This window comes from Boleophthalmus pectinirostris, unplaced genomic scaffold (assembly GCF_026225935.1).
Source record: "Boleophthalmus pectinirostris isolate CB_2022bp ecotype Guang Dong unplaced genomic scaffold, ASM2622593v1 HiC_scaffold_21, whole genome shotgun sequence".
Taxonomy (NCBI): Eukaryota; Metazoa; Chordata; class Actinopteri; order Gobiiformes; family Gobiidae; genus Boleophthalmus; species Boleophthalmus pectinirostris.
The window spans coordinates 31047980-31073345 of record NW_026571175.1 but is presented as its reverse complement, the minus strand read 5'-3'; the positions used below and the strand labels follow the sequence as shown (position 1 = coordinate 31073345).

Genomic DNA, 25366 nt, shown 5'->3' with positions numbered 1-25366 from the left:
TCTTAATTCAAGTCATCATAACTTGACTAGATTAAATTTTTTACAACACATATGACATTTTCACTGTTTAAATGATTAAAATGTTTGTGTTTCATATGAACTTTGCACAAGAATGGTTTAACAAAGACTTTTAGTATCACAGACATGATTTAGCCTTATATTTTTTGTAAGCCACATCAAATCGATTCAAAATATACCGTATTATATCGAAAGTTCACTGAATCTGGATATGTATCGTATCGTGGCCTGTGTATCGTCTCGGCAACTTCTTAATGACACCCAGCCCTAATCTGCACCTCCTGCTTCTGTTGCAGCTCAGGGTCTGACAGGAGCAGAGGTGCACAGACAGTGAAGGATGTTTGATAAACGGCGATATAATGTAGTTTAAGTGATTATACTACAATTTGATTTTGAGATGGATACTGGCACGGAGGCTGAGTGGCTCCTTGTTCCAGTCCACGGACTTTTCTGTGCAGTTTGCATCTTCCCCCTGTGTCTGGGTGCATTTTCCTCGGGACACTCTGGGTTTCTCCATTCAACCCAAAACATGTACTACAGGTAAAATCCTCCATTGAAAGTACAGTAGTCCTGACCAAGATTACCGTATTTTTTAGACTATAAGTTGCACATTATTACTCAATGCATATTTGACTCGTTCTCGTAGGAAATAAAAAAAAACTAACTTAAATTATCCACATTCACATTCACCAAGACAGGGAGGCAACACCGGGCGAGTTACGCCACAATCTGCCAATGGATCGTGGACGCCTGGGCTAAAGGATCAGTCTCAAGTGTCGTCCGTTTTTTTTCACTTAACTCTTTCCCCCATGAAGACGACATTTGACGACCCCCCCTGTTCCCTTAATGACGACTTTTGACACCTCCGCCGTATCACTAAAGACGTGATTTGACGACCTTTAGAAATGGCTCGGTTTTTCACATTTAAACAGAGACTGTGATCGGTGGGGGCCACTACAACCCACACTAGACTGACCATTAGGATTCAAGGATATGTTTTCGCCGATTTTTTCCGAAGTTAATTTAAGTAGTGGCGATGGTAGCTTCCGGAAAAACACAACACGAAACACGTGCAATGGAAAGATCGCACTGCGGCGCACAGTTTAAGAAATAATGAGGAGCAGACGTATTTTATGGATAAGTTTAGAGAAAGTGACTTTTATAGATTTCAAAGTGATGATGAGGGTGATTATAAAGTGGAAAACAGCGATAGCGACGAACTTACAGAGAGTGAATCTTACGAAGATGAGAATGCCGCTGATGCGTCTGTGTGGAGTCCTGCGATATCCGAACAAACTATCCGGGCTTTATACTCGATTATGAACCAAAATTGCCCTGAAATCACTCGTGGAAGTCTGTTTTCTTTTATGCAATTATGCTCTATGGGTAGCCCTAGTAACATATGTATGGGTTGTTCCTAGTAGGCGTCCAGGGGGGAAGAGTTAATGTGCCTTATAATCCAGTGCGCCTTATGTATCAAAATAGACAAAAGAATTCTACATTATTGATATTGTGCCTTATAGTCTGAAAAATACGGTAGCTCAAGATCTGGAGATGGGTCCACTGCTCCTGACAGACTGCCCTAGAAACACTGAAGGATGGGTCAATTGCAGCAGAGTGCGATGAAGTATTCTTGTTTTTGGTCACCCTGGGATAGGTACCGGCTCTATTCACGCTCACGTTACAAAACCGGAAGACGTTTGGAAACATGCGGACATATGACTTCCTTTGGGTTCTGTTGGCGATTGCAACTCTGCCAAATTTTGGGAAAACTGAGAAAATGTCCTGGTTTTCTTCTTCTAGATGTCATTGTATTCTTTCTTTTTCCCTTTTATAATTTGTGTATTATAATTTGTCTAACTTGATTTACAAAAAAAATGTAAATGTTCCGTTATGTTTGGCAGATCAAAAGTTATAACTCTTTGCGTCTCCCATGAAAAGCTTTGGCAGGTTGTACATATACATATAAGACGAATACAAAGCCAATCTTTACCCTACAAAAAAAGGCAATAAGAGCAATCACATTATCAACTTATAACGAACCAACCAATGCATTATTTATAAACCTTCAAACGCTGAAATTTTATGATTTAGTCGACCTGTACACTCTTAAAATCATGTTCAAAGTAAACAACAATCTCCTGTCGAAATCGTTACAGAACATGTTCAAAATCCGAAAGAGCCGATATGAGCTCAGAGGCACGACCATGTTTATTAAAAAGAAAATCAGAACAAACATTATGAAATTTTGTAAATCTGTTAAAGGGGTGGAGCTCTGGAACAACTGTACAGAAAACCTAAAATTGTGCACCACTTTCTTTCACTTCATAAAGAAGTTTAATTGTTACAGATACATGAAATATGAGACTTAGTTTGTGCTGTAGTACTTTGTTGTTCTGTTACTGATTAGCTTGTTTCTTCCTGCTGTATTTATGAAGATGAACTGGTGTCAAGTTGAAGCTCTGACAAAGGAATAAAGGGTAAAGGGCATAATAAGCTTAAGCTTCAGCCTGCACCTTTTCGGTCTGTATATGTTAAATATGACTGTTTATGAATTAATGTCAAAATATACCTGTGACCGAAATAAATAAATAAATAAATAAATAGGTTGTGAAGAAGTTGCTGCTAAATCCATGGTTTCCCAGTGTCGGTAACTACACCAGAAGTCGTCACCCGTATAGTTCCAAGGTTCTTCCGGTAAGCGTGAATAGAGCCTATTCCACACATTCATTTTACACGACGTCTTCTGTCTGTATTTACAAAACACATTTCATAAACTACACTTCAATTTCTAATGAGGCATTTAGGCACGAGAGCTCCTTCTGTTGTTAGTAACAGCAACGAACCATTAGAAAATAAACACATGAAGAGCTTATCCTCCGTGAACAGAGAGACACAAACAGAAACGTGTGTAGGGCGACCAGGATTTCAAAATCAAAAACTGGGACACATGGTTTGGAACGGTTGGTAATAATAAAATTGTGAAATGAGAGCGTAATTAAAGAGAATCGATCTGCAATTGACCCATTCATGACTAACATGAGTCAGTATTAAGGACGGGTATTCGATGAAATTTTATTAATCGATCGTCGGGAGAATTAACGATAGATTTTTCGATTAATCATTAACGTTTTTATATAATAAGTATCATCATTATTATTACTATTACTAATCTGCATAAATAAACTCAACTTTACAACATATAAACCATAAACACTCTAGAAACACATCAGCCCGTTTGACATTAGAATGTGTTTAATGCAGCTTTGCGCAAGTAGAAACGAAACTTAAAACCACATGGATAATTTGCATAAACTAAATGAAGGAAAAAAAACACGCTCTTGTGCACTGATGCGGTTCAGCTTCTGTCGGACTAAAGGACACGGCTCAGTGGAATATGAGTGTTCTTTCTGTGACAGAGGGATGTTGATGCTGAAGGTGAGTCTGTTCTGTGTCTGTGTCGCGATGTTTTCAAAGATCGTACGTGTGCAGGTTTAGTGCAGCTCTTTATGTTGTAGTAACCGGGCTACAGCGTAAACATGCACCATGATGAAACCGGGATACAGATGCGCATGTCAACACATTCATTGAGTGGTACAGTGAGGTGCCAGAGCCCAAACGTGGGACTGAGGCTGCAACTCCAGTGTTTGAACTAGGGATGGGCATGATTAGTCGATTAATCGATAATTGATCGTTAAGAATTTCATTCGTTTATGTTCATTTTAATCGACAAACCGAATGTAGGTTGCTGTGTGTAGCGTAGGGTGACCAAACGTCCGTGTCCGGGGACAAATATCGGTCCGTACATGTAGCTCTCGGCACTCAGAAGGAGCGAGACACAGTCGGTCAGTCTGCAACGTGCCGAAGCACAAATGTGTATTTAACGATGACTTGTATAAGAAATTCCACGCTTTCCGCTCCGGTCGGGACAAGTGTGAGTCCATGTGCACATTGTACAAAGCAGCACATATGTTTCGGTGTCCAGTGGGAAAAAGCTTTGCGAGATGAGAGTCGCGCAATGTCGATGACGAGTCCCCACCTCCCTCCCCCCGTACGGTGTCCTGGTTTTGGCAAACTCAAATATGGTCACACTAACCTGTATTCCACTGAGTTGTGTCACATCAGCGCACAAGTGCTGTTTTTTTTCTTCGCTTAGTTTATGCAAATTAGCGATGCGGTTTTAAGTTTCGTTTCTGTGAGACTTGTGCAAAGCTTCATTAAACACATTATAATCTCAAAAAGGTTGATGTGGCTCTAGAGTCGTTACGGTTTATTTGTCGTAAAGTTGAATTTATTTATGCAGATTAGTAGTGCAGATAGTAATAATAATTATGATAATTTTAATATAAAAACGTTAATGATTAATCGATAATCAATCGTTAATTCTCCCAACGATCGATTAAGAAAATTTTATCGAATGCCCATCCCTAGTTTGAACTGTCAGACGCAGCTTCATATCTACGCCCAGAAACCTACATTCGGTTTGTCGATTAGAAATGAATGCACGACGAAATTCTTAATGATAAATTATCGATTAGTCGATTAATCATGCCCATCCCTAGTCAGTATAGTCACATTTTCTTAGTTTTTTGCTCATTTTTAAGCAGCTTTTCTGTATTTTACCTCAACAAATGACAATGTACGCCTCTCTTTACTATTGGCAGGTATTAAATTGGTCCAAAATAGGGACAACTGGGACATTTCTTGTGTAAAACTGGGACAAATCACTGGTTTTGAATCAATCTGCTGGGACAGAGGACACAGGGCTTAAAACTGGGACTGTCCCGGGTAAACAGGGATGTCGTCCGGTCACCTTAGCCGTGCGTCACGAAACGACTGCAGAACAAGTTTGGAGGCGGTTGACTGCGTACAGAGAAGTCTGGATTTTTATCTGTGACGCAACAATGTACAATGTAAACACAAGATGTTTTCAGTACTCAGAGAAGACAAAAGCAAAAATAAACCTCCAGGTGTGTTTTATTACACGGTTAACAGCTTTTTATTTAGGTTTAGTTTGGCTTCCGTCCATTAGGATCATCGCACCAGTGTCACAAACCATAATCTTGCACTTACTAGAAGTAGATTTGAATTTTCCAGAACCAAAACATCACACAGAAATGTTTACTGTGACTCTGTATTACCTCTTTGAGCTGATCAGCACTGCCCCAGGACGCCGAGCGCTGGTGGCTCCTCTTCTCTGCGCTGTGTTCACTCCAACATCCAGGAGTCTGATGGAAACAACGCGTCAGTATTAGGAACAGTTAAAGATTTGCATTTTTGAGATTGTTAAAATGTCACAGCGTTCACCGTACAGCGTTTTCCACTTGTATACGCAAATACGGGCACGTGTTTGTCTTAAATATTAAAGAAGAACTTGTGAGAAAACATTTACCAGGTTTACATGAGAGTAGGGATGGGCATTCGTTAAATTTTTCTTAATCGATCGTCGAGAGAATTAACGATTGATTATATTAAAATTTATCATCATTATTATTACTGTCTGCACTACTAATCTGCATAAATAAATTCAACTTTACGAGCCACATCAGCCCGTTTGACATTATAATGTGTTTAATGCAGATTTGTGCAAGTCTGACAGAAACGAAACTTAAAACCGCATGGCTGATTTGCATAAACCAGAAGGACTTGAAGACTCTGAAGTGAGTCTCTGTGTTAGACCGGGCACATCCTCCACAGCACCTGCACTGGACTCTGCCCTGCTCATCCTAATGGCTCCGGTCACAGAGCAGCCTGTGTGACCCTCTGCCCCTCCAACCACACACGCCTTTTCTCTCACCACTGTCACTGAACTCACGACTCAGAGATGACTACGATAACTCAAATGTATGTAAAATGCAGTGTTGGGAAGGTTACTTTTAAAATGTATTCCCCTACAGATTACAGATTACATACACCAAAATGTAGTTTGTAATGGAATCCTTTAAATTACTTAAAGTGAATAACGTAATCTGAATACTTTGGATTACTTGGTTTGCTGTAGAGAAGCAAAAACAAGGATATCTTCACATAGGATGTTTTGTCTGCTAAAAGAAAATAAAAAAGCCCAAACTTTACTTAACCAAATTAAAAATAGTACTGATAGAAAAGGAGAAGACACGGTTCACGCAGCATGGTTTAGTCCTGTTAAATCCTGTTTGAGACATAGTTTAGACCTGGTTTTAGTCCTGGTTTAGTCCTGGTTTAGTCCTGGTTTTGTAGACCTGGTTTAGTCCTGGTTTAGACCTGGTTTTAGACCCGGTTTATTGTCCGGCAATGAGTGGAATTACCAAAAAATAAATAAATAAATAAATAATAATAATAAACAAATAAATGTGAAAACAGGAAAACACCTCTGTGTAATCCATTTATTTCAACCAAGTAACTGTAATCCAATTAAAACTCACTTAAACAGTAAATGTAACTGAGTACAGTTACTCTTAATTTGTACTCTGATTACGTAACTCTGGTACATGTAATCTGTTACTCCAAGACTGGTAAAATGAATGCTACTAATGTTACACATGGGATTTTATTAGTACTAAACACAGACAAAAGAACATTAGATTGTGTGTAAACCATGCCACTTGCACCATTTAAATTATGATTCAAATTTGATTGCGTTTGTCCATTTTTTGTAATAAAGTGTGTATTTTAATTTTAATAGAGTCTGGCTTGAAGGTATTGGCAACATGTGCCAAAAACGATAATGTAAAATGAAATTTTGTTGACCAAAAGCAAAATATGCTTCTCAGCTTTCCATTCATTTGGAATTTTTTAAAGTTTCCAGGGGGCGTTGTTGAGTCGGGTTGCTTCAGGCAGTGTTGCAATGCCCATTTTATAATTTAATATTTAAAATTTTTCGCCAGACTGGTCGAGCCCATACCCAGTTTCGAGACGTTTTGTCAGCGTTTAGGCCCTCAAATTCGCTATTGTTTGCAAGGAAAAAAAAAAAAAAAAAAGAAGAAACCCACAAACAGGGCTGGTATCACGAAGTTTCAAGTTTCCGATACACATGTCGATACATAGGCCACGATACGTTTTTCGATACAGTGCATTTTCGATTCAATACGATATATATTTCAAATTGATTGGACACGCTACTGTGAAAAACAAAGTCTAAATCATGGCTGTGATACTAAAAGTCTACTACATCCACTGAGTTTGTGCAAAGTTAATAAAAAAAAAAGACTCAAAAAGGTGAAAATGTCAACACAATTGTAGCTCTTACACAGCATAATTTACTAAAAAATACCTCAAAATAGTCTTGGTGATATATTGATACAGCAGTCCACAATATAAATACTATATCACCAAATTAAACAGTACGATATCGATATTTTAATATTTTTGCACAGCCCTACCCAAGGAGAACAATGAACTACATGAACTTGAAACATTTAGTGTCTTATATAGAGTCTGTGGTATCTACCCTAAAGAAAATGGTGAGTGATTCCGTGAGTGGATAAAACAGCTGCTTCACACTTTTGTTTATGATTAACCTTAAATGCTTTACAGTTAGTTGTAAAGCAGGTCCCAGTTTGACAGTTATTATCACATTGTCACACTATCTTCTTATAGTACGGTTTATATCCCCAGGAACTTCAAAGGTCTTATATTACACAAAATCAACTCTTGTGAACTTTAAGCCATGTTAAAATGCTGTTACCTCGTCAAAAAAACAGATCTGGAGTTGGGTTTTGTTTCATTCACACATGTCTGAGTAATCTTTTATTATTACATCTCCAAAGTTCAGTAGAGATCGGCAATTCCAGGGCTGAAATTATCCAAATGATTCTAGTGACTAGGGTGACCAGATGTCCTTATTTCCCCGGAACAGTCCCAGTTTTGAGCCCTGTCCCCCCTTTCCCAGTGGATTCATCCAAAACCACTGATTTGTCCCAGTTTTATACAAAAAATGTCCCAGATGTCTCTATTTTTGACCAATTTGATCTCTGTCAACAGTAAAGAGAGGCAAAAATTGTAGGGGTGTAAAGATATCCAAGTCTCACGATACGATATCGTCACGGTATGAACCTCACAGTACGATATTTATTGCGATATCGTGGGAAAGCTCACGATTAGAGATGTAACAATATCCAAAACTCTCAATATGATATTTTCACGATATACATCTCACGGTACGATATTTATTGTGATATTTTGTGGAGGCAAACAAACTGTAAATATGCACCTTTTTCCTCTTAAAATGCCTCGACAAGACTTAATCCAAAGAACTAAGACTCAAAAGTGCTTAGAACTGTTATTTCTCCTTCGTCTGCACTGAAATGGAGCAAAGGATCATGGTCTATGTAGTTCCCGCTGTCTTTTTTTTAACTGTTGCTGCACCATAACTTTTAATTTAAGCAAAGAGACTTGTAATTCGATATATTGTGATGGTCCACGATATTATTGTGAGAATTCTGACAATACCCAAAACATGCTACATAGGTCTACATGAACAGTTGATAGTCAAGGTCAGTTAAATACAATTAATTCAATCATTGTGTGTCCTTAGGCAAGGCACTTCACCCCCATTGCCTAGTATGAAAGTGATGTGTGTGCGAGTGATGGTGGTGGTCGGAGGGACTGATGGCGTCGATTGGCATGGCAGCCGCGCTTCTGTCAGTGTGCCCCAGGGCAGCTGTGGCTACAATAGTAGCTTACCATCACCAGGGTATAGAGTGAATGAATAATGTTGAATGAATAATGCTGAATAATGCTCTGTAAAGCTTCTTTGGGGACAGAAAATGTCTGTGAAAAGAGCACTATATAAATAAAGACTTATTTACAATACGATATCATGATATTTCGGTTATTGTTACATCCCTAATAAATCGTCATTTGTTTTGGTAAAATACAACAAATCTGCTTAAAATAGACCAAAACACAAAGAAAATGTGATGATACTGACTCACATGTTCATCATAAGTGGCCTCTGCAGAACAATTTTCCTTAATTACGAAGTCTTTTTCACAATTTTATTATTACCCACCACCAAAAAAAAAAAACGGGGATGTCACAGTTTTTTATTTTGAAATTCTGGTCACCCTACACATGACAGTTTCAGTTTGAGAGAAGAACTCAGCCTAAATATGCAGGTTTGTGTGTTAAACATGTGTGAATGAAACAAAAAAACACAGCTCCAAGTCTGTTTGTGATGAGGAAACAACATTATAACTTACTGCAGATCAGAAAATTACATAATATTGGCCCTTTAAAAATAGTCGTGCTGAAAACATGACTTGCACTCTCCACAAATAGCTGACATGGTTTGATTATCTTATCTGTTCGGTAGAAAAACATGTGGTTGTCCTCACGCAGACGGTCACTATGGCAACAGAGAGGCTAAGCATAATGTTCCCTCCACACTCTTTCATGTGTTCTGGTACATCCACCTGCTCTCCAACGTGCCGGCCCAGCGTGAGTCATAAACCGCTCGAATGCTGATACTGTTAATGTTAACGCTAAACACCATGCTGTCATTATATTTTTATTTTATTTATTTTTATTGAGTAAACAGTATGCATATTTCACTGTAGAGTACTCTGCCCTACAACTCGCCACAGGGTGAAACTAAGAGAAAAATGACTTAAAAGTTTAGGTTTTGTCCAGACAAATGTTTAATAGGTCGGGCTCCCAAAATATGACAATTAGTTGCTATTAGGGAAGTGCTAAAATATAGAAATATTGTTTAATTTGATGATACAGTATCGATATCGTGGGCTGCTGTATCAATATATCACCAAGAGTATTTTTAAGTATATTTTACTGAATTATTTTGTGTAATTGTGTTGATATTTTCACCGTTTTGAGTAAAATTTATGTTTTTCATATTAACTTTGCGCAAACTCAATGGACTCAGTGGAGTATTTTTTTGGTAAATTTTACTAAATTATTTTCATACAGAGCTACAGTTTTGTTGTTTGTTCAAAGGAAGGAAACTTGTTTATGCAACAAAACTGACATATTCACTGTTTTGATGATTAAAACAAGCTTTTTTCATATCAACTTTGCACATATTAAGTGGTTTAACTAAGACTTTTAGTACAACAGCCGTGATTTAGGCGTTATTTTTTTATGGAACTGTATTGAATCGATTTGAATTATATCGTATTGAATTGAAAGCTCACTGTATCGAGATATGCATTGTATCGTTGCCTGTGTATCGCTATATGTATCGTATTATGGCCTGTGTATCGAGGTATGTATCGTATCGGCAACTTCTTAATGATGCCCTTATTTTATGTTTTATGATTGGTAGCTATAGGTAAGCTTAGTGGGCCCATTAACACTCACAGACTGAACCCCCCATAGGCTGATTTTCTCTCCAATATTATACTTCTAAAATGAGTAATTTGGTCCAACAAATTCTACATTTTTGCTTCTTCTATATATCACATGTATACAGTGACTATTAAAGACTGTAGACTTTATAATAAACATTTTGTTTCATGCACACATATTTGAGTAGTTGCGTTATTAGTCTGTCTACATCGCCTGATGCACTGAGAAATGAAGACGCAAACTATAGCTGTAGCTTCAAAATTTAGCTGCAAATTTTCAGCCTGAATATGCAGATTTGTGTGTTAAACATGTTTGAACAAACCTAAACACAACTCCAGGTGTGTTTGTGATGAAAATACAATATTATTGCGTGAAATATGGCCTTTAATATTCAAGCATTACAGTCTTTAATATATAGTATAGATGTGATTATAGAAGAAGCAAAAAAGTAGAATTTGTTAGGCCAAATTACTTATTTTAAAGTATACTACTCGGGAAAAAAATCAGCCTATGGGGGGCTTATTAAGCTTACCAATAACCACCAATTTGTTAAAATCATAAAACATAAAATAAACAACCTATTAAAAATTGCTTTGAATAAAGAATACCTATATATGTCAGTTTGTGTTATTTTAACATTTATTATGCCTCAAAAAATGTCTTAGTACTGAGACACGAACATCTCTCTTCTAAGCACAGAAGTGTCCTCCCTTCAAATATTCATTTTATTTGTTTACTTTTTAACATGTTATTGCTCTCATCCACCCACAACTCACTCTCCAGGGCCTTATCTTTAAATATTTATTCATTATAGCATGACTCTGCAAAAGCCATAGATACACAAAGGAAGTAGTGACGCCAACAGTGTGGTTGCCTGGCGCTATTGTGCACAGAGCCTATTAAATTATATAAGTACAGAGTGATAATGCATGACCTTGACAATCTTCCTTAATCACAGCAGTAGAAAATTAACTAATATATGGAAAATGTTAAAAGGAAAGGTTCTAACACTGTCCCTTGGGGTGCTCCTGGATGATTTTCTCTAATCACAGCAGTAGAAAATCAATGAATATGAAAAACGTTTAAAGAAGTGAATCTAATACTGTCCCCTTGAAATGCTCCTGGATGATTTGTGTAATCATAGCAGTAGAAAATGAATTAATATATGAAAAATACAAAAAAGAAAGGTTCTAACACTGTCCCTTGGGGTGCTCCTGGATAATTTCTCAACACAGCAGTAGAAAATGAATTAATATATGAAAAATGTAAAAAGGAAAGGTTCTAAAACTGTCCTTTAAGGTGCTCCTGGACAATTTCCCCTAATTGCAGCAGTAGAAAATGAATTAATATATGAAAAAAATGTTAAAAGGAAAGGCTCTAACACTGTCCCTTAAGGTGCTCTTAAATGATTTCCATGATTACAGCATTAGAAAATGAATTAATATACGGAAAATGTAAAAAGGAAGGGTTCTAATGCTGTCCCTTGAGGTGCTCCTGGATGATTTCTGTAATCACAGCAGCAGAAAATGAATTAATATATGAAAAATGTAAAAAGGAAAGGCTCTAACACTCTCCCTGAGATGCTGCTGGAAAGAGTTCTCCTAATCACAGCAGCAGAACATGAATTAATATATGAAAAATGTTAAAAAGAAAGGTTCTAACACTGTCCCTTGAGGTGTTCTTAGATGATTTCCGTAATCACAGCCATAGAACCTGTAAGAATATATGAAAAATGTAAAAGGAAAGGGTCTAAGACTGTCCCTTAAGGTGCTCTTAAATGATTTCCATGATTACAGCATTAGAAAATGAATTAATATATGGAAAATGTAAAAAGGAAGGGTTCTAACGCTGTCCCTTGAGGTGCTCCTGGATGATTTCCCTAATCACAGCAGCAGAAAATGAATTAATATATGAAAAATGTAAAAAGGAAAGGGTCTAACACTGTCCCTTGAGGTACTCCTGGCTAATTTCACACAGAAAACTGTCTCTAAGGCCTGCTGCAGATATGACTGTGATGGTTTACTGAACTATTTTAAAAGTGTGGTTGTAATGCATTATTTTCACACATTTTCTAACTCTTCGTTGGTGAGAAATAAGCTGCTACACACATCCTGCTCAAAGCGACGCGATGCCTGTGAACTTTTCTCTTTCTCTGTGCTCCTCTGACCACCAAACACAGAGCCCATACCACACTCAGCTTAGTTCATCCTCTGTTCTGCAACGTTTCTCATCAAAGTCATTACGTGGTTCTTTTGTTTAAAAAATAGTTGACATTGTGTGATAAAGTTTAAAGCATTGGAGTTGATTTGGAAAGACTCATTATGATTATTGTTGTAATTTTGGAGAACATGTATACTTTTTGAACTGCTTTATGCCTTTATTCAGGGTTCCTACTCTTTTTCAAAACATTTCCATGACTTTTTCATGACCTAAAGTGGATTTTCCATGATTTTACGACACCTACATGTGTAGAATTACTTTTACTTATACTTTTAGGGCTAAATATGAAATGTTAAACCTTTCCACTCACCTTATGGTTTGGTATTATAGTTTTGTTAACATTCAATATACTGTCAGTACATTTATTGTCGTCTCTTTTAAACAAAAGGCGCAGACGTTCAGAAATGATCATAATAGTCTAATGCGAACTTAACAGAACGCTGTAGTTGTGTGAAAGAGACACTAAAATTCCATGACTTTTCCAAAACTTTCATTGAATTTACACATTTTCATGACCGTGGGAACCCTGTTTATTATCACCATTTATATATAAATTGTTGCTATTAGTTATGATATTATATTGTGATATGTCCAAATAATGATCCAAATGATTCTAGGGAAGGTGTATGAAATTTAAGACCATTGTGAAGCACTTCCCGTATTACCACATGACATCACAACGTTGAAAAAAGTGTTTTCTTTTTCAGAACTCAGCCTAAATGTGCAGGATGTGTGTGTTAAATGTGTGAATGAAACAAAACACAACTCCAGATCTATTTGTGATGAGATGACATGGCTCTCAAAGCTCACAGGAATTAATTTAGCCTAATATAGGACTTTTAAAACAGAGGAAAACATTATAACAGATCAGAAAATTGTGAAATATGGGTGCTTTAAAGATTGTGGAAGCTTATCAAAAGAGCAATATTGGACTGGGAAACATAACTGTATTTTAAGTAGGCATGTTATTATTTATAGTACTGTACTGCCAATAGCTAACCTTTAAAATACATGAATATCTTCTCACTGCAAAACAAACCAAAAGAACCACAGTCACGAAAGTAAAACTAAATATATCTTGTGATTTTTGTGTGTGATTCATGACTCACTTACACCTGCTATATTCAAACCACACCACATCGAAACATCGCGACTGCAAAACGAGCACCGAGAGACCACAGCTGCACATCCCCTGCATGAAATAATAAAAGCGTTGGGTGGATGAGCGGGGTCGTGCAGGCTTTGAAGAGCGCCGGGGCGTGGGTGGCAAATGTCACACGGGCAGAGAGACAGAGGAACGAGTGGGCACAAATAAGGTCAACCAAGACACGGGGCAGCTGAGTTACACTGCAATAATATCAGTCATCATCGAGCCATGTGCAACACTAGACACTATCGCCCATAAAACCACTTATTGTGTGTGACCTACAAAGAGTGTGTACAGGCCCGGGCAGCAGATGGTGAAACTGAAGACGAGAGGGGTCAGTCTCAGCGCTGGCACGGAAGCAGGAGACCTCACCAACGTTCACTTTTGGGAAAGTAGATAGGAGTAGGGGAGGGCGATATCTCGATATTTTAAAGATAGAGATATTTTTTTAAACACGAAATGGATTCTGACATATCGTAAACAGTCGTTCCTCACTATATCGCGGTTCACCTTTCGTGGTCTCGTTGTTTCGTGGATTTTTTTTGTACATTTTGCATTTTTTTGTATTTTTTTTAAAGCATATGAGCACATATTGTGTTCCTCCTCCTGCGTCCTGATTGATTAACAATCCCTTATCCAATCTCCTCTGTGCCGTGTCTCCTGCACAGTACAGAATGTGTTCAGCTGACAAATTTACATTGTTGTAAATGTTCGATCTCAAGCAGTGTGATTCTAAAGTGCAGCGCGATCGGGCAATTGCTGCATTTACCGTGAGATGTGAAGCTCTCAGTCGGTCAGTGAGTCCTGGTTCAGTCCTGGTTTAGTCCTCCTCTTCAGTCCTGGAATCAGTCCTAGTCCTAGGTTAGTCCTGGTTTAGTCTTGGTTCAATCTATGGTGAAGGCAGCGCAAAAGTTGATAGAATCTCGGGTTAACTGGTAGGTGCGGTGCTGTACTGCGCATGTGCAGGTCTCCAAAAATGGGCCCGAGCAGGACGAACTGAAGATTAATTTCTTCCGTAATGGAGAGAGTCCATTATGGAATAAATGAATCTTCAGTTCGTTACATAAAGAAGGAGGAAAATAACATAAGGACAACAGCAGCAATAAGTTTTAAGAAGGATGCAAAAAGGTTTGTAACTGTTCTGTCTGAGTAAAGTGTATAAAGTTTGTGGTGAGGGGTTTTACAGCCTTAAAACAGATATAATAATTGTAAAATATAAAGTTGACTACTTCGCAGATTTCACCTATCACGGGTTATTTTTATAACTTAACCCCCGCAATAAAGGAGAGACCACTGTATATCGATATAACGTGCACCCCCATCTCCTTGATTGGTTACCCCTCCCCTCCCATGCTCCCCTCATGTGTGTCTCATTCACTCCTTACTATTGCTGCAAATGCCGAAAGTTGGCGTCAACCACAAGTTTCTAGCACCACAAACCTTTTCCACCATTTACAGAGTAGGAAGGCCTGTCACGAGAGGCTACCTACTCCTATCTATATATACTGCAATAAATGATAATATTGGAATTATTTTAAAGGTTCACTGTGTAGCTTTTCAATTGTGTATGTCATTGCTGTGTCTAGAATTTTCCACAGTATGACATTAAATTTATTCAATTACAGGTGGTTTTATAGCAAAAATACTGAGAAAAACAGGCATTCAGACTGTGAATGGGGTTGCCTCTCCACAGATCTGGCCTGTAACTTGGTCTGGTTTGGTCTCCATGAAGATCGAAAGGTAAAAAAAAATAAAAAATACTGTGAAACATTCCAGACAAAGCAATAACATTTCCAAGGAAAAAAGCATTTGACGAACCCTTCACCAGGAAAGTTACACAATGCAAGTTTAAGATGCCGACACAATAACAGTAACACAAGATAATTCCTTTAAACCATTCTAAATAAACAGTGTCATTTCATAAAGCCTGAGCTGGAACAAGTACATAGCTGAATGAAGGAATAATTAGCCATAGACGATAGTTATTCAACCCTGTACAGCACAAATCTGCTCATGTCACAACAAAAACATCCCAAATCTCTGCACTATTGAAAATAACCTGTCCCACAACCACATTTCCAATAGAGCAGGACGTGGAGAACTAAAGAAAAGAATGAGTAAGAGAGTGGGCGACAGTAGCTCAGTTGGTAGAGCGTTTGTCCACTAATCAGAAGCTTGGCGGTTCAGATCCCTCAGTCATACACCAGTGTCTGAGTACACTGGTCTATGAATGAGTGTGTGAATGGGTGAGTGGTTCGTTGATGTAAAATGCTTCGAGTGCGTTAAAGATGGAAAAGCTCTGAATAAAAAATAGAGCTGGGTATCATTAAGAAGTTGCCGATATGATACATACCTTCATACATACGCCACGACACATCTCGACTTTCGATTTGGCTCAATAAAAAACAACATGGCGGTGATACTATAAAAGTCTTTGTAAAACCACTTCTTGTGCAAAGTTCATATGAAACACACAGATTTTAATCACGAAAACAGTGAATATGTCAAATGTGTTGCATAAACAATAGAGGTGTGCATTGCCTTTAGTCTTACAATACGATACATATCACGATTCGCATGTCATGATTCAATATATCACGATATATCCTGATACTAAAACAATGGATGGTATATTGCGATTCATCAGTAATTACTTCTAATAATACAGTCAACTAAACCTTCAAGAGAACACAGTTGTATGAAAAAGTTGTATGAATTTTTTAAAATCATGAGAACAGTGAATGTAACTAATGAATTTTCAATAGATTCAAGAATTGTGCAATGAAGTATCACAATATATCACTGAATAAATTTTTTCTTACACCCCTAATAAACGCGTTTCCTTCCACTAAACAATCAACAAAACTGTAGCGCTGTAACAAAATAATTTAGTAAAATTTACGAAAACATACTCTTGACAATATATCGATAAAGCAGCCCATGATATAGATACTGTATTATCACATTAAACTATACGATATATCGATGTTCTGATATTTTTGCACACCCCTAATAAAAATGTGACCATTTACCATCACCATGACCAACAGTGTGATTGGTTTAACGCCCCCGCAGCCAGGTGTTTGTGCTGAGAAACACTTGGCTGTAACAAGGCAGTGCTGTGCGATGTCACCAACTACTTGAAACTGCAGACATCACTGGAGGCAACAGACACATTTAGACATTTATGCATCAGTTTTATATAGCGGTTATTGGATACTCAAAGATGCTTTACAGAGGATTATTCTTTCACTCCAGACCCGGTGGTGGGAAGTTACTGTATTTTCCGGGTTACTGTATTTTCTGCGCTCTTAAGCCTCCAAACCCATCAAAATACGCAATCCAGAGCGCCCTATACACGAATCCACTCGGGTGTCCCATCATGACTTCAGTAAACTACAAAACCGCACCACCCACAGCGCATGCAAACACGCACGGAGCAGACAGCGACACCCACAGACACACTTATCACTCCACGCCGACGAGGAACAGAACGGAGGAACGAACCCGAAAAAGCGAGTGCAATGTGCCACTTTTAGACACAACTGAACAACTGAGTCACTGCGAACACGCCGACAATCCAGCGGTCCCAGACAGCACCCTCCCTACACGCCACAACTGAACAAAGCCCAGAGTCACCGTGAACGCCACAAACAAACAAAACCACTCACCCATCCAACTGTTGTGTTTCGTTTAAAGTCAAGTGTGGTTTATTTCTGAAAAAAGGGCAGACTGACGGAAGCAAGGCTGCCAATCTGCGTCATCGGCCCCTCCGACCACCACCATCACTCACACACACACCACTTTCATACGAGGCAATGAGGGTGAACTGTCTTGCCTAAGGACACAACAACAGTTTTTTGCCCCCTGTGGCACCTGATTTTCCCAGTGGTCTCCCTTCCAAGTCCTACCCAGGCCCGGCCTTGCTTAGCTTCTGAGATCTGACGGGATCAGGATTTGACAAGCCGGTATGGCCACAGATGACCAGAATTTATGCCCAGAAACCTGCAAATGTACTTAGTCTGCACCAAAAATGCCCTAGAACAGTAGATAATATTAAAACACCACACCATATACTCAGTTCAGTAGCAAAACTGTATTTAGTTCTTATATTCCACTATAAAAGCAAAGTATGTTCTGTCCCTATGGGTAAAGAATGGAAAAGCTGCAAATGTATGTCAAGTGTATGTAAGTGTGGCCAAAATAGTAGGAGATTTTTATTGCAACCGGAAACAAGACACAAGTTACCAAGACAAAAGAGGTAACAAGGCTGCAGACGAAAAGACCAGGAGGAGGAGTAGTAAAGTGTTCTATGTACACACACTTCACATATTAAAAATACTCATCTTATTTGTTGACAAGTATCCTGGATACAATACTTAAATTAACAAGGTGTGACTTTAACCTTTAAACTGGTTTAAAGGTGCGTTGTGTAGGTGGTTTTCTCCATGGAGATGTTATTTGCTTTGAATGTTTCACAGTATGGCATTAAACCTTTATATGTTCGTGGAAACCAAACCAGACGAAGTTACAGGTCAGATCTGTGTAGAGGCGACCCCGCTCAAGTCAGAATGCTTGTTTTTCTGAAGTATTTTTGAGCTATAAAACCACCTGTAATTGAATAAATGTAAAGTAGATCTGTTTAATGTCACATTGTGGAGCATTCCAAGCAGAGCAATGACATTTCCACAGAAACAAGAAGGTGACGGACCCAATACTGAATACATTTTGTCAATTTAGTCCGCCTTGAATTATCAATTAAAACTATCCCCATCATGAATCATTAGGCACGTTGGCAGGTACTTATACGGGCCAATAGTCAGAGCCAAATGTGTCTGGTGTCTTTGGCTCTAGACTGGGGAATCAAATTTCAAACCAATTCACTAATAGACGGCAATTTTGTTTTATCAATAAAGTCGAGAACAGGAATTATAAACGCCAAGACTGTGTTGTTTGGATAATTTGGTAAAATACAGCTGTAAAAAGTGAAGACTCCACACTATGAAGAAGGTCTAGGGTGCTGTTCTTTAGTCGATTAATCAGGTTTAGCGTCTTTAAGCCCTTCTCGTACGGGATTAGTTTTACCTGAAGTCCCCTGGTATACTGTAATAACTATGAATGTCATGTGTTTCTAGCCCAGGGTGACCATTTTTGACCATATTTACCTGGGACAGCCCCAGTTTTGAGTCCTTTGTCCCCTGTCCCAGCAAATTTATACAAAACCTGTGATTTGTCCCAGTTTTACACAAGATGTTCCAGTTGTCCCCATTTTGACCAATTTGATCCCTTCCAACAGTAAAGAGGAGCACAAAAAGACAAAGAGGAACAGGAAAACCTAAAGTCCGCCATATCGGACCACTGTAAAAGAACTAACCACATTCTGGATTGGGACGGGGCTTGGGTCATTGGATCGGAAAACAACAACTTCAAAGGCTGAAACAGAGAGGTAATTGAAATCAGGAAACGCGGCATGGGCCATCATTAACCGTGATGACGGAGCGTTCCTCCTTTCACACACCTGGGACACCCTCTTTGAGAAAACACCAGGCAGCGTGGTCAGTCTGAGCGACCTGCAGGACCATCAGGCTGACCAGGTCTACAGGAAGTAAGAACAGCTGATATACGACACGTCACCACCAACACCGAGGACAGTTCTGAAGATGGCTTGCAGCAGCAGCCAAAACATGTCAATAAGGTAAATACATTTTACTGTTTTGTCTTTAAAAAGAACCCAGGAAGTTAAAGTACATAAGACGACAAAATGAACATCTTTGGCTTAGTAAAGAGAAGGATATTGTCATTTGTTTAGCTAAAATGCAGAAAACTGTGCTTGAAAACGACCATAAAGTGAAAAAATGCACCAACAAAGTCCCTTAAATGTCCCTTTATACTGACCCAAAAGTGAGTCAAGAATGGCCAATGTTACACGTTCTTTTCACTGTTTTATTTATACCAAACATCCCAGCCCAGGTGTGTCCCAGTTTTCAATTCTGAAAATCTGGTCACCCCATTCTAGTCCCGTGTGAATGATGTGTAAAAAGATCTGTAAAACTCCCCTGAATTTTACCTCCTGTAATTCCACAAAAACTCAGAGCTCCTCAGGTGATTCTAGTCTCATGTCTGTAAACTGGTCTGTTTTTCATCTTTGCATTGAAGCCAACAGTGATTGAAAACGACTCTACGGCTCGTTTTAGGTCCAAATATGAACTAAATCGGCAACATTTATTCTCCACGGACTACACTCTAATCCAGTTATCGTATTTTTCGACGTACAGCTCCCTTGTTGTGGCAACTGAGGACCAGCAACATGGAGCCTCAGTGGAAAAGTTTAAGTGCTTTTGGTGCAAAGTTTGAAGAGTTTGGATGGATTCATTTTGGTTTTTGATTTGATTCTGTTTTCTTAAAGGTGCACTGTACAACTTCTCTAGTGGAGGGTCCGTCACCTGCTTGTTTCCATGAAGATCATACTGTTTTGCCCTGATTATTTCACAGTATTTGTAGTATTAACGTGTAAAGTAATATATATTTCACAATGCAAATGAGTTAATGGTCAGATCTATAGCGAAGCAAGCCTTGCAATGGGGCTGGGTATCACGAAGAAGTTGCCGATACGATACTTACCTCGATACAGTAAACTTTCGATTCAATACAATATATTTCAGATCGATTCAATGTGGTTCTGTAAAAACTAAAGGCAAAATCATGGCTATGATACTAAAAGTCTTTCTTAAACCACTTCTTGTGCAAAGTTATTATTAAATGATTCAAGGCTGCACTAATCGAGACCAAGACCAGTCCGAGACCACAGGGTCCCGAGACCAGGACAAGACCAAGACCTCTGAGGGTCAAGACCGAGACAAACCTGAGACTTTTAAAGGCCGAGACTGAGAGAAGACCGAGACCACGGCCCCTCGAGACCGAATCGAGACCATCTTCGGAATTTTCTACATTTATTTGTATTTTACTCTTATTTTGGCACATGTATATCAATGTTTTTATAAATCTATCTCCATTTTATCACTTGTTGAGTGTCAGACCTCAAGATCGAGACAAGTCCAAGTGCCTTCAAGATCGAGACTAAACCGAGTCCAAACGCGGTCGAGTCCGAGACGAGACCAGAACCAGTCTCGAGTACTACCACACTATGAAACATGCACATTTTAATCATCAAAACAGTGAAAATGTCAAATGTGTCGCATAAATGAGTTTCCTTCCTCTAAATAAGCAACAAAACTGTAGCTCTGTAACAAATTAAGTTACTAACATATACCAAAATAATACTCTTGGCCATATATCGATACAGTATCATCACATCACAATACAATATATCGATATTTCAATATTTTTGCACACCCCTACCTTGCATATTGTAAGAATTCATGTTTTTAAGGCACTTTTGAGCATTAAAACCCCCGTAACTGAACAAATGCAAGGGCTGTGTGTTTTATGCCCATACTGTGGAACATTCCAGGCAAAGAAACAACATCTCCATGGAGCGAAGCACGCGGCAAACCCTCCACCTTAGAAGTTTCACAGTGCCATCTTAACTTGGCATTACTTTGTGGATTAATCATTTCCTTGTCATAATGTCCTAATACGACTTACATGCTTACATTCTCAAGATTCCTGTTTCCTTTGTCGAGCTCACACGGCTCTTAACTAACCTGATAACTTGATTAAAAGTGACTCTCGCGTACGGACCACTTGGCAACTCTTGTTTTGTGAAATTAAAGCTTTGACATTACCACTTACATTATTTTCCTTCGCGATAGTTGTCAGAAGTTTGCTAGTGAACAGACTTTACGTGGGCTGATTTGTTTAGAGAAAATTTAAGCAACCTGTCTGAGCCAAATCTGCAGGGGTGAAGTAGAAATAAATTCCAAAACAAGAAAATAAGATGGTCTAATGTTACTATAGCTTAAAATATGATTATCCACTGAAAAGGCTTATAAAATGTCTTTTATTTGACAACACGTAGGAGGGCAAGTAGGGCTTTCAAAAACTAACCAATAATTATAATCAGATTAACAGTGTTTCCGTTTAGCTGGCATGGTGGCTGTTAACTTTTGAACTTTAGCATGCAGACAGAGCAGATCTGTGGTGCGTGTGGGATGTGTGGACTGATAATGTGGAAAACAAATGTCTCCGGACAGAATTCTAGGAGCCGATAAAGTGGAGCAGCATGTGGCTTCTGCGTAAATCAGAGGAGCTCCAGCACCGAAGCCTGAGGAACTGGGGGCTTTTTTAAGACATGACTTTGTTCTTTTATAAACAAACACGTGTATTTAGGAAAAGAAACGCACAACTGTTTTGTTTATGAATGGAACATGAACTACGCACGGACTGATCCCCTGAGGAGGGTGGAGCAGGCAAAAATTATACTTATAAAAGATTAACACTACTTAAAATAATATTACTCAAGCAGAAGAACAAAGTAGTGGTCCAAGAAATGACTCAAGTAAGATTTAACAAGTATTTAGATAAAATACTACTAGGACCAAACATGTGATTTATAATTTGAAGTTAATGAAAACATTAAATAAAGCACAAAACATGGTATTTGCAAAGGATAGGAGCGGTGCAAGAAACACAAATGTTCAAATCATTTCATATTGTCAACACAGACTTACTCACAGTGGTAAAAAGTAACCACAACTTATTTTTAAGAGCACTGATACTTCATACTTTTTAATTATTCAAGTAGAAGTGAAAGTATGTTGCTAGAAAAGTACAATTTACTCAAGTAAATACACACCACACGTACGTGCTTCAATAAGATAATTAGGAGTTATGACTTAACTATAATTAATCTGTAATTAGTCATTAAAAAGTAAATCTATTTGAGTCATAATGGGCAGGGAAGTAAAACACAAACTATTATGTTAAAGTGTACTAACAGGTACACGGTACATGCTCGGTACAAAACCGTGCCAAAAACAGAAGATAAATTTGAGCAGCGTTTCCCAATAAACGATTCAGGAATGTCAAGCGATACAACAGCTTTGATTAAGTGTTACATGGAATTTCAAGAATTACGTTCATGAAAAAAATATTGCAACGTTTTTTTTCATGGTAGAATTAAATGTGATGAGTTCAGCTCAGTAGCTTTGGTTACATGCACACTCAAAATCCAATTAATATCCGGTTTTTGGAGTTATAAGACCATTAAAATTACATCTAAACAAAATCATCTGATTTCTTTCTGATCCTGGTCCGCCTGATTACGCACATCCTCCTGCTGGTGCCCAGAGTCAGGACTAAACAGCATTTCAGTTTTATGCAGCTAAACTTGTGTTTGAAACTGTTTAAATCCAGGCTCAGAACTCTTCTGTTCAGCTGTAAATAAAACTGAAAGGTTTTTATTCCACCCTGTTTTCATTTAAAGTTCTTTTTATGGTGATTATTCATGTTTTGGTTTGTCTGTATTGTATTGTGATTTTAATGTCTTTCTTATTGCGTAAATCACTTTGAATTACTTTGTGCATGAATTGTGCAACACAAACTTTCCTTGTCGTTACATGTAATCCAGGAATCAGATTATAATTAGATTTTTATGTGCCTGTGAACAAGGACATTGACTCACTAGTGAAATATGGACGAAACCAAATTGGGGAAAAAATGGTTGAATTACAGGTCAGATCTGTGGAGAGGTGAGCAGACTTAAAGAAAGAATGAACATTTTTGAACGATAAAATCACCCGTAATGAAACAAAAGCCAGATGGGCAAGTATAATGTCACACTGTGGAACATTCCAGGCAAATCAGTAACTGAACAGAGACTAGCAGACCCACATTTTCTTATATGGTCTAATTTGACAGGCTGTGTTGACATTTACCTGTGTGGACTTGTCTCTTGTACACGAGGGGTAGAGCAGGTGAGGGTCCCGGGGCCACTGTCCGCTCAGGTAGGGCCCAGTGATGGCTCCCAGAGACGAGGTGCGGCGGATCACCCCAGAGCCCGCCTGCTGCTGGGGCCTGCTCCGTTCAACTGCACAAACAAAAACACATGGAAACACTCAGATGAAGCCTAAAAACTGAAAATAAGAAACGAGTTAAAGCTCCTACATTACGCAAAATTGACTGTTGTGAATTTTAAACCATGTTATAATTGCTGACATGATTCTTCTCAAACCTCTTGCAGTTAATTTGCAACAAAACATTTGATGGTTCTGTGAGCACGCCCCAAAATCTTTGCAATTTCAAGAGTGCTGCAGCCCCGTGAAAGACTATTTTACAATTTTTGACTCAGAGTTAAATCTTTTTTGGCCCATTTGGGTGTTGATAGCCTGATTCATCAGCCGGTTTTACTTCGTTTCACTTCGTACAAACCTCGCAGCCTTAGATTTCGTTCGCTCGAAGGTAGGCGGGTACTTTTTATCATTTAACCAATCGCTGCTTTTTGGTCATGACGTATGTAATGCTCCGCTAATGGGGCTAACTCGTATATTAAGCTTTTCCCAAATCCTGTAGGAAGAAGGACAATAACGTCTTTCACCTTGATAAAATTCACCAAACATTCTCTTTATTCCGTCTTTAAATCCTCGATCTTGGGACACACACTGAATATATGGCTCTTCGCTGATTGGCTGGTGCCCGAACTCGCACTTACGGGTTTTTTTGCGAACCGTCTATTGTATTTTGATCCCTGACCTAGTCGCTGGAGAGAAATGAAATTGAGCGGAGGCACTAGGTGGCGCCAGACTGGGTCGGGTGTTGATCTCCATAGGCCACAACCTCACTCTTTAGACAAATACACACACATCACCGGATCTGCTTAAATCCAATAACAATTCAAGTTTAAACAGTTTGGGGTTGGAAAATATGCACAAAAATCATGATACCCAGCTGCCTAATAATTGTGCTCACAGTGTAATATTATAATGCTGTTATCTCAGGGGTCTCCAACCTGTAGTTCGGGAGCTACCAGTAGCTCTCCTCCCCCTTCCAAGTAGCTCGCCAAGGGATTTCTGAATTACAAGTATTGCGCTGAATATGTAAAATCTCATTAATTAAATACCTATTACCATTGTACACGTATTATTTTGATGCCTAATTTTGTACAAGTGGATAATAGTGTATGTTTTATAGGCTGTTTTAACTGTACTTCATCTAAGGCTCGTCGTGGCTCTTATATATAATCTTAATAATGTTGTGACTGCTAAAACTAGTAGCTCTCTAGCATTTTTTGCTTTGTAAAAGTAGCTCATCGGAGGAAAAAGGTTGGAGACTCCTGTGTTATCTCACCAAAAACAGACCAGGAGTTGTGTTTTGTTTCATTCCCACATGTTTGAGTAACCTTTTATTATTAGTCTGTCTACATCTACAAGATAGATAGATACTTTATTGATACCCTGAAGGAGAAATTCAGAAATTAAGAAAAACAATAAGGCATAACATGAGTAGAGGAGAAGAAGAAATGCTCAAAATGCCACCTTGTGATGTCATATAGTGGTAGTTTTCAAGTTAACAGCAAGTTTTTACCTTTAGTTCAGTGGAGATTCGCAATTCCAGGGCTGAAATGATCCAAATTATTCTTGTGAAGGTGTATGTATGAAGGTTTAAAAACACAGTGGAGCACTTCCTGTATTACCACGTGACATCACAAGGTGGAAAAGAGTTTTCTTTTTCAGAACTCAGACCTAAATATGCAGGATTTGTGTGTTAAACGTGTGTGAATGAAACAAAACACAACTCCGG

At 38.5% G+C, this 25366-nt stretch overlaps 1 protein-coding gene and 1 pseudogene across 3 annotated transcripts in view; both read right to left on the bottom strand.

Moving 5' to 3' along the window:
- The window catches only part of glcci1a (glucocorticoid induced 1a), an 86129-nt gene that overhangs the window by 14913 nt on the left and 45850 nt on the right, over positions 1-25366 (bottom strand). For all 3 annotated transcript variants that reach the window (XR_008632690.1, XM_020925957.2, XM_020925958.2), the window contains exons 2-3: positions 23506-23657; positions 5160-5246 (exon numbers count right to left, since the gene is read on the bottom strand). Coding sequence is in view for 2 of the 3 variants with exons in the window: in XM_020925957.2 (XP_020781616.1) it covers positions 5160-5246; positions 23506-23657 (239 nt within the window). In the remaining variant the exon portion in view is untranslated. The remainder of the gene's footprint in view (positions 1-5159; positions 5247-23505; positions 23658-25366) is intronic.
- LOC129410173 (5S ribosomal RNA) lies at positions 17534-17651 on the bottom strand (annotated as a pseudogene).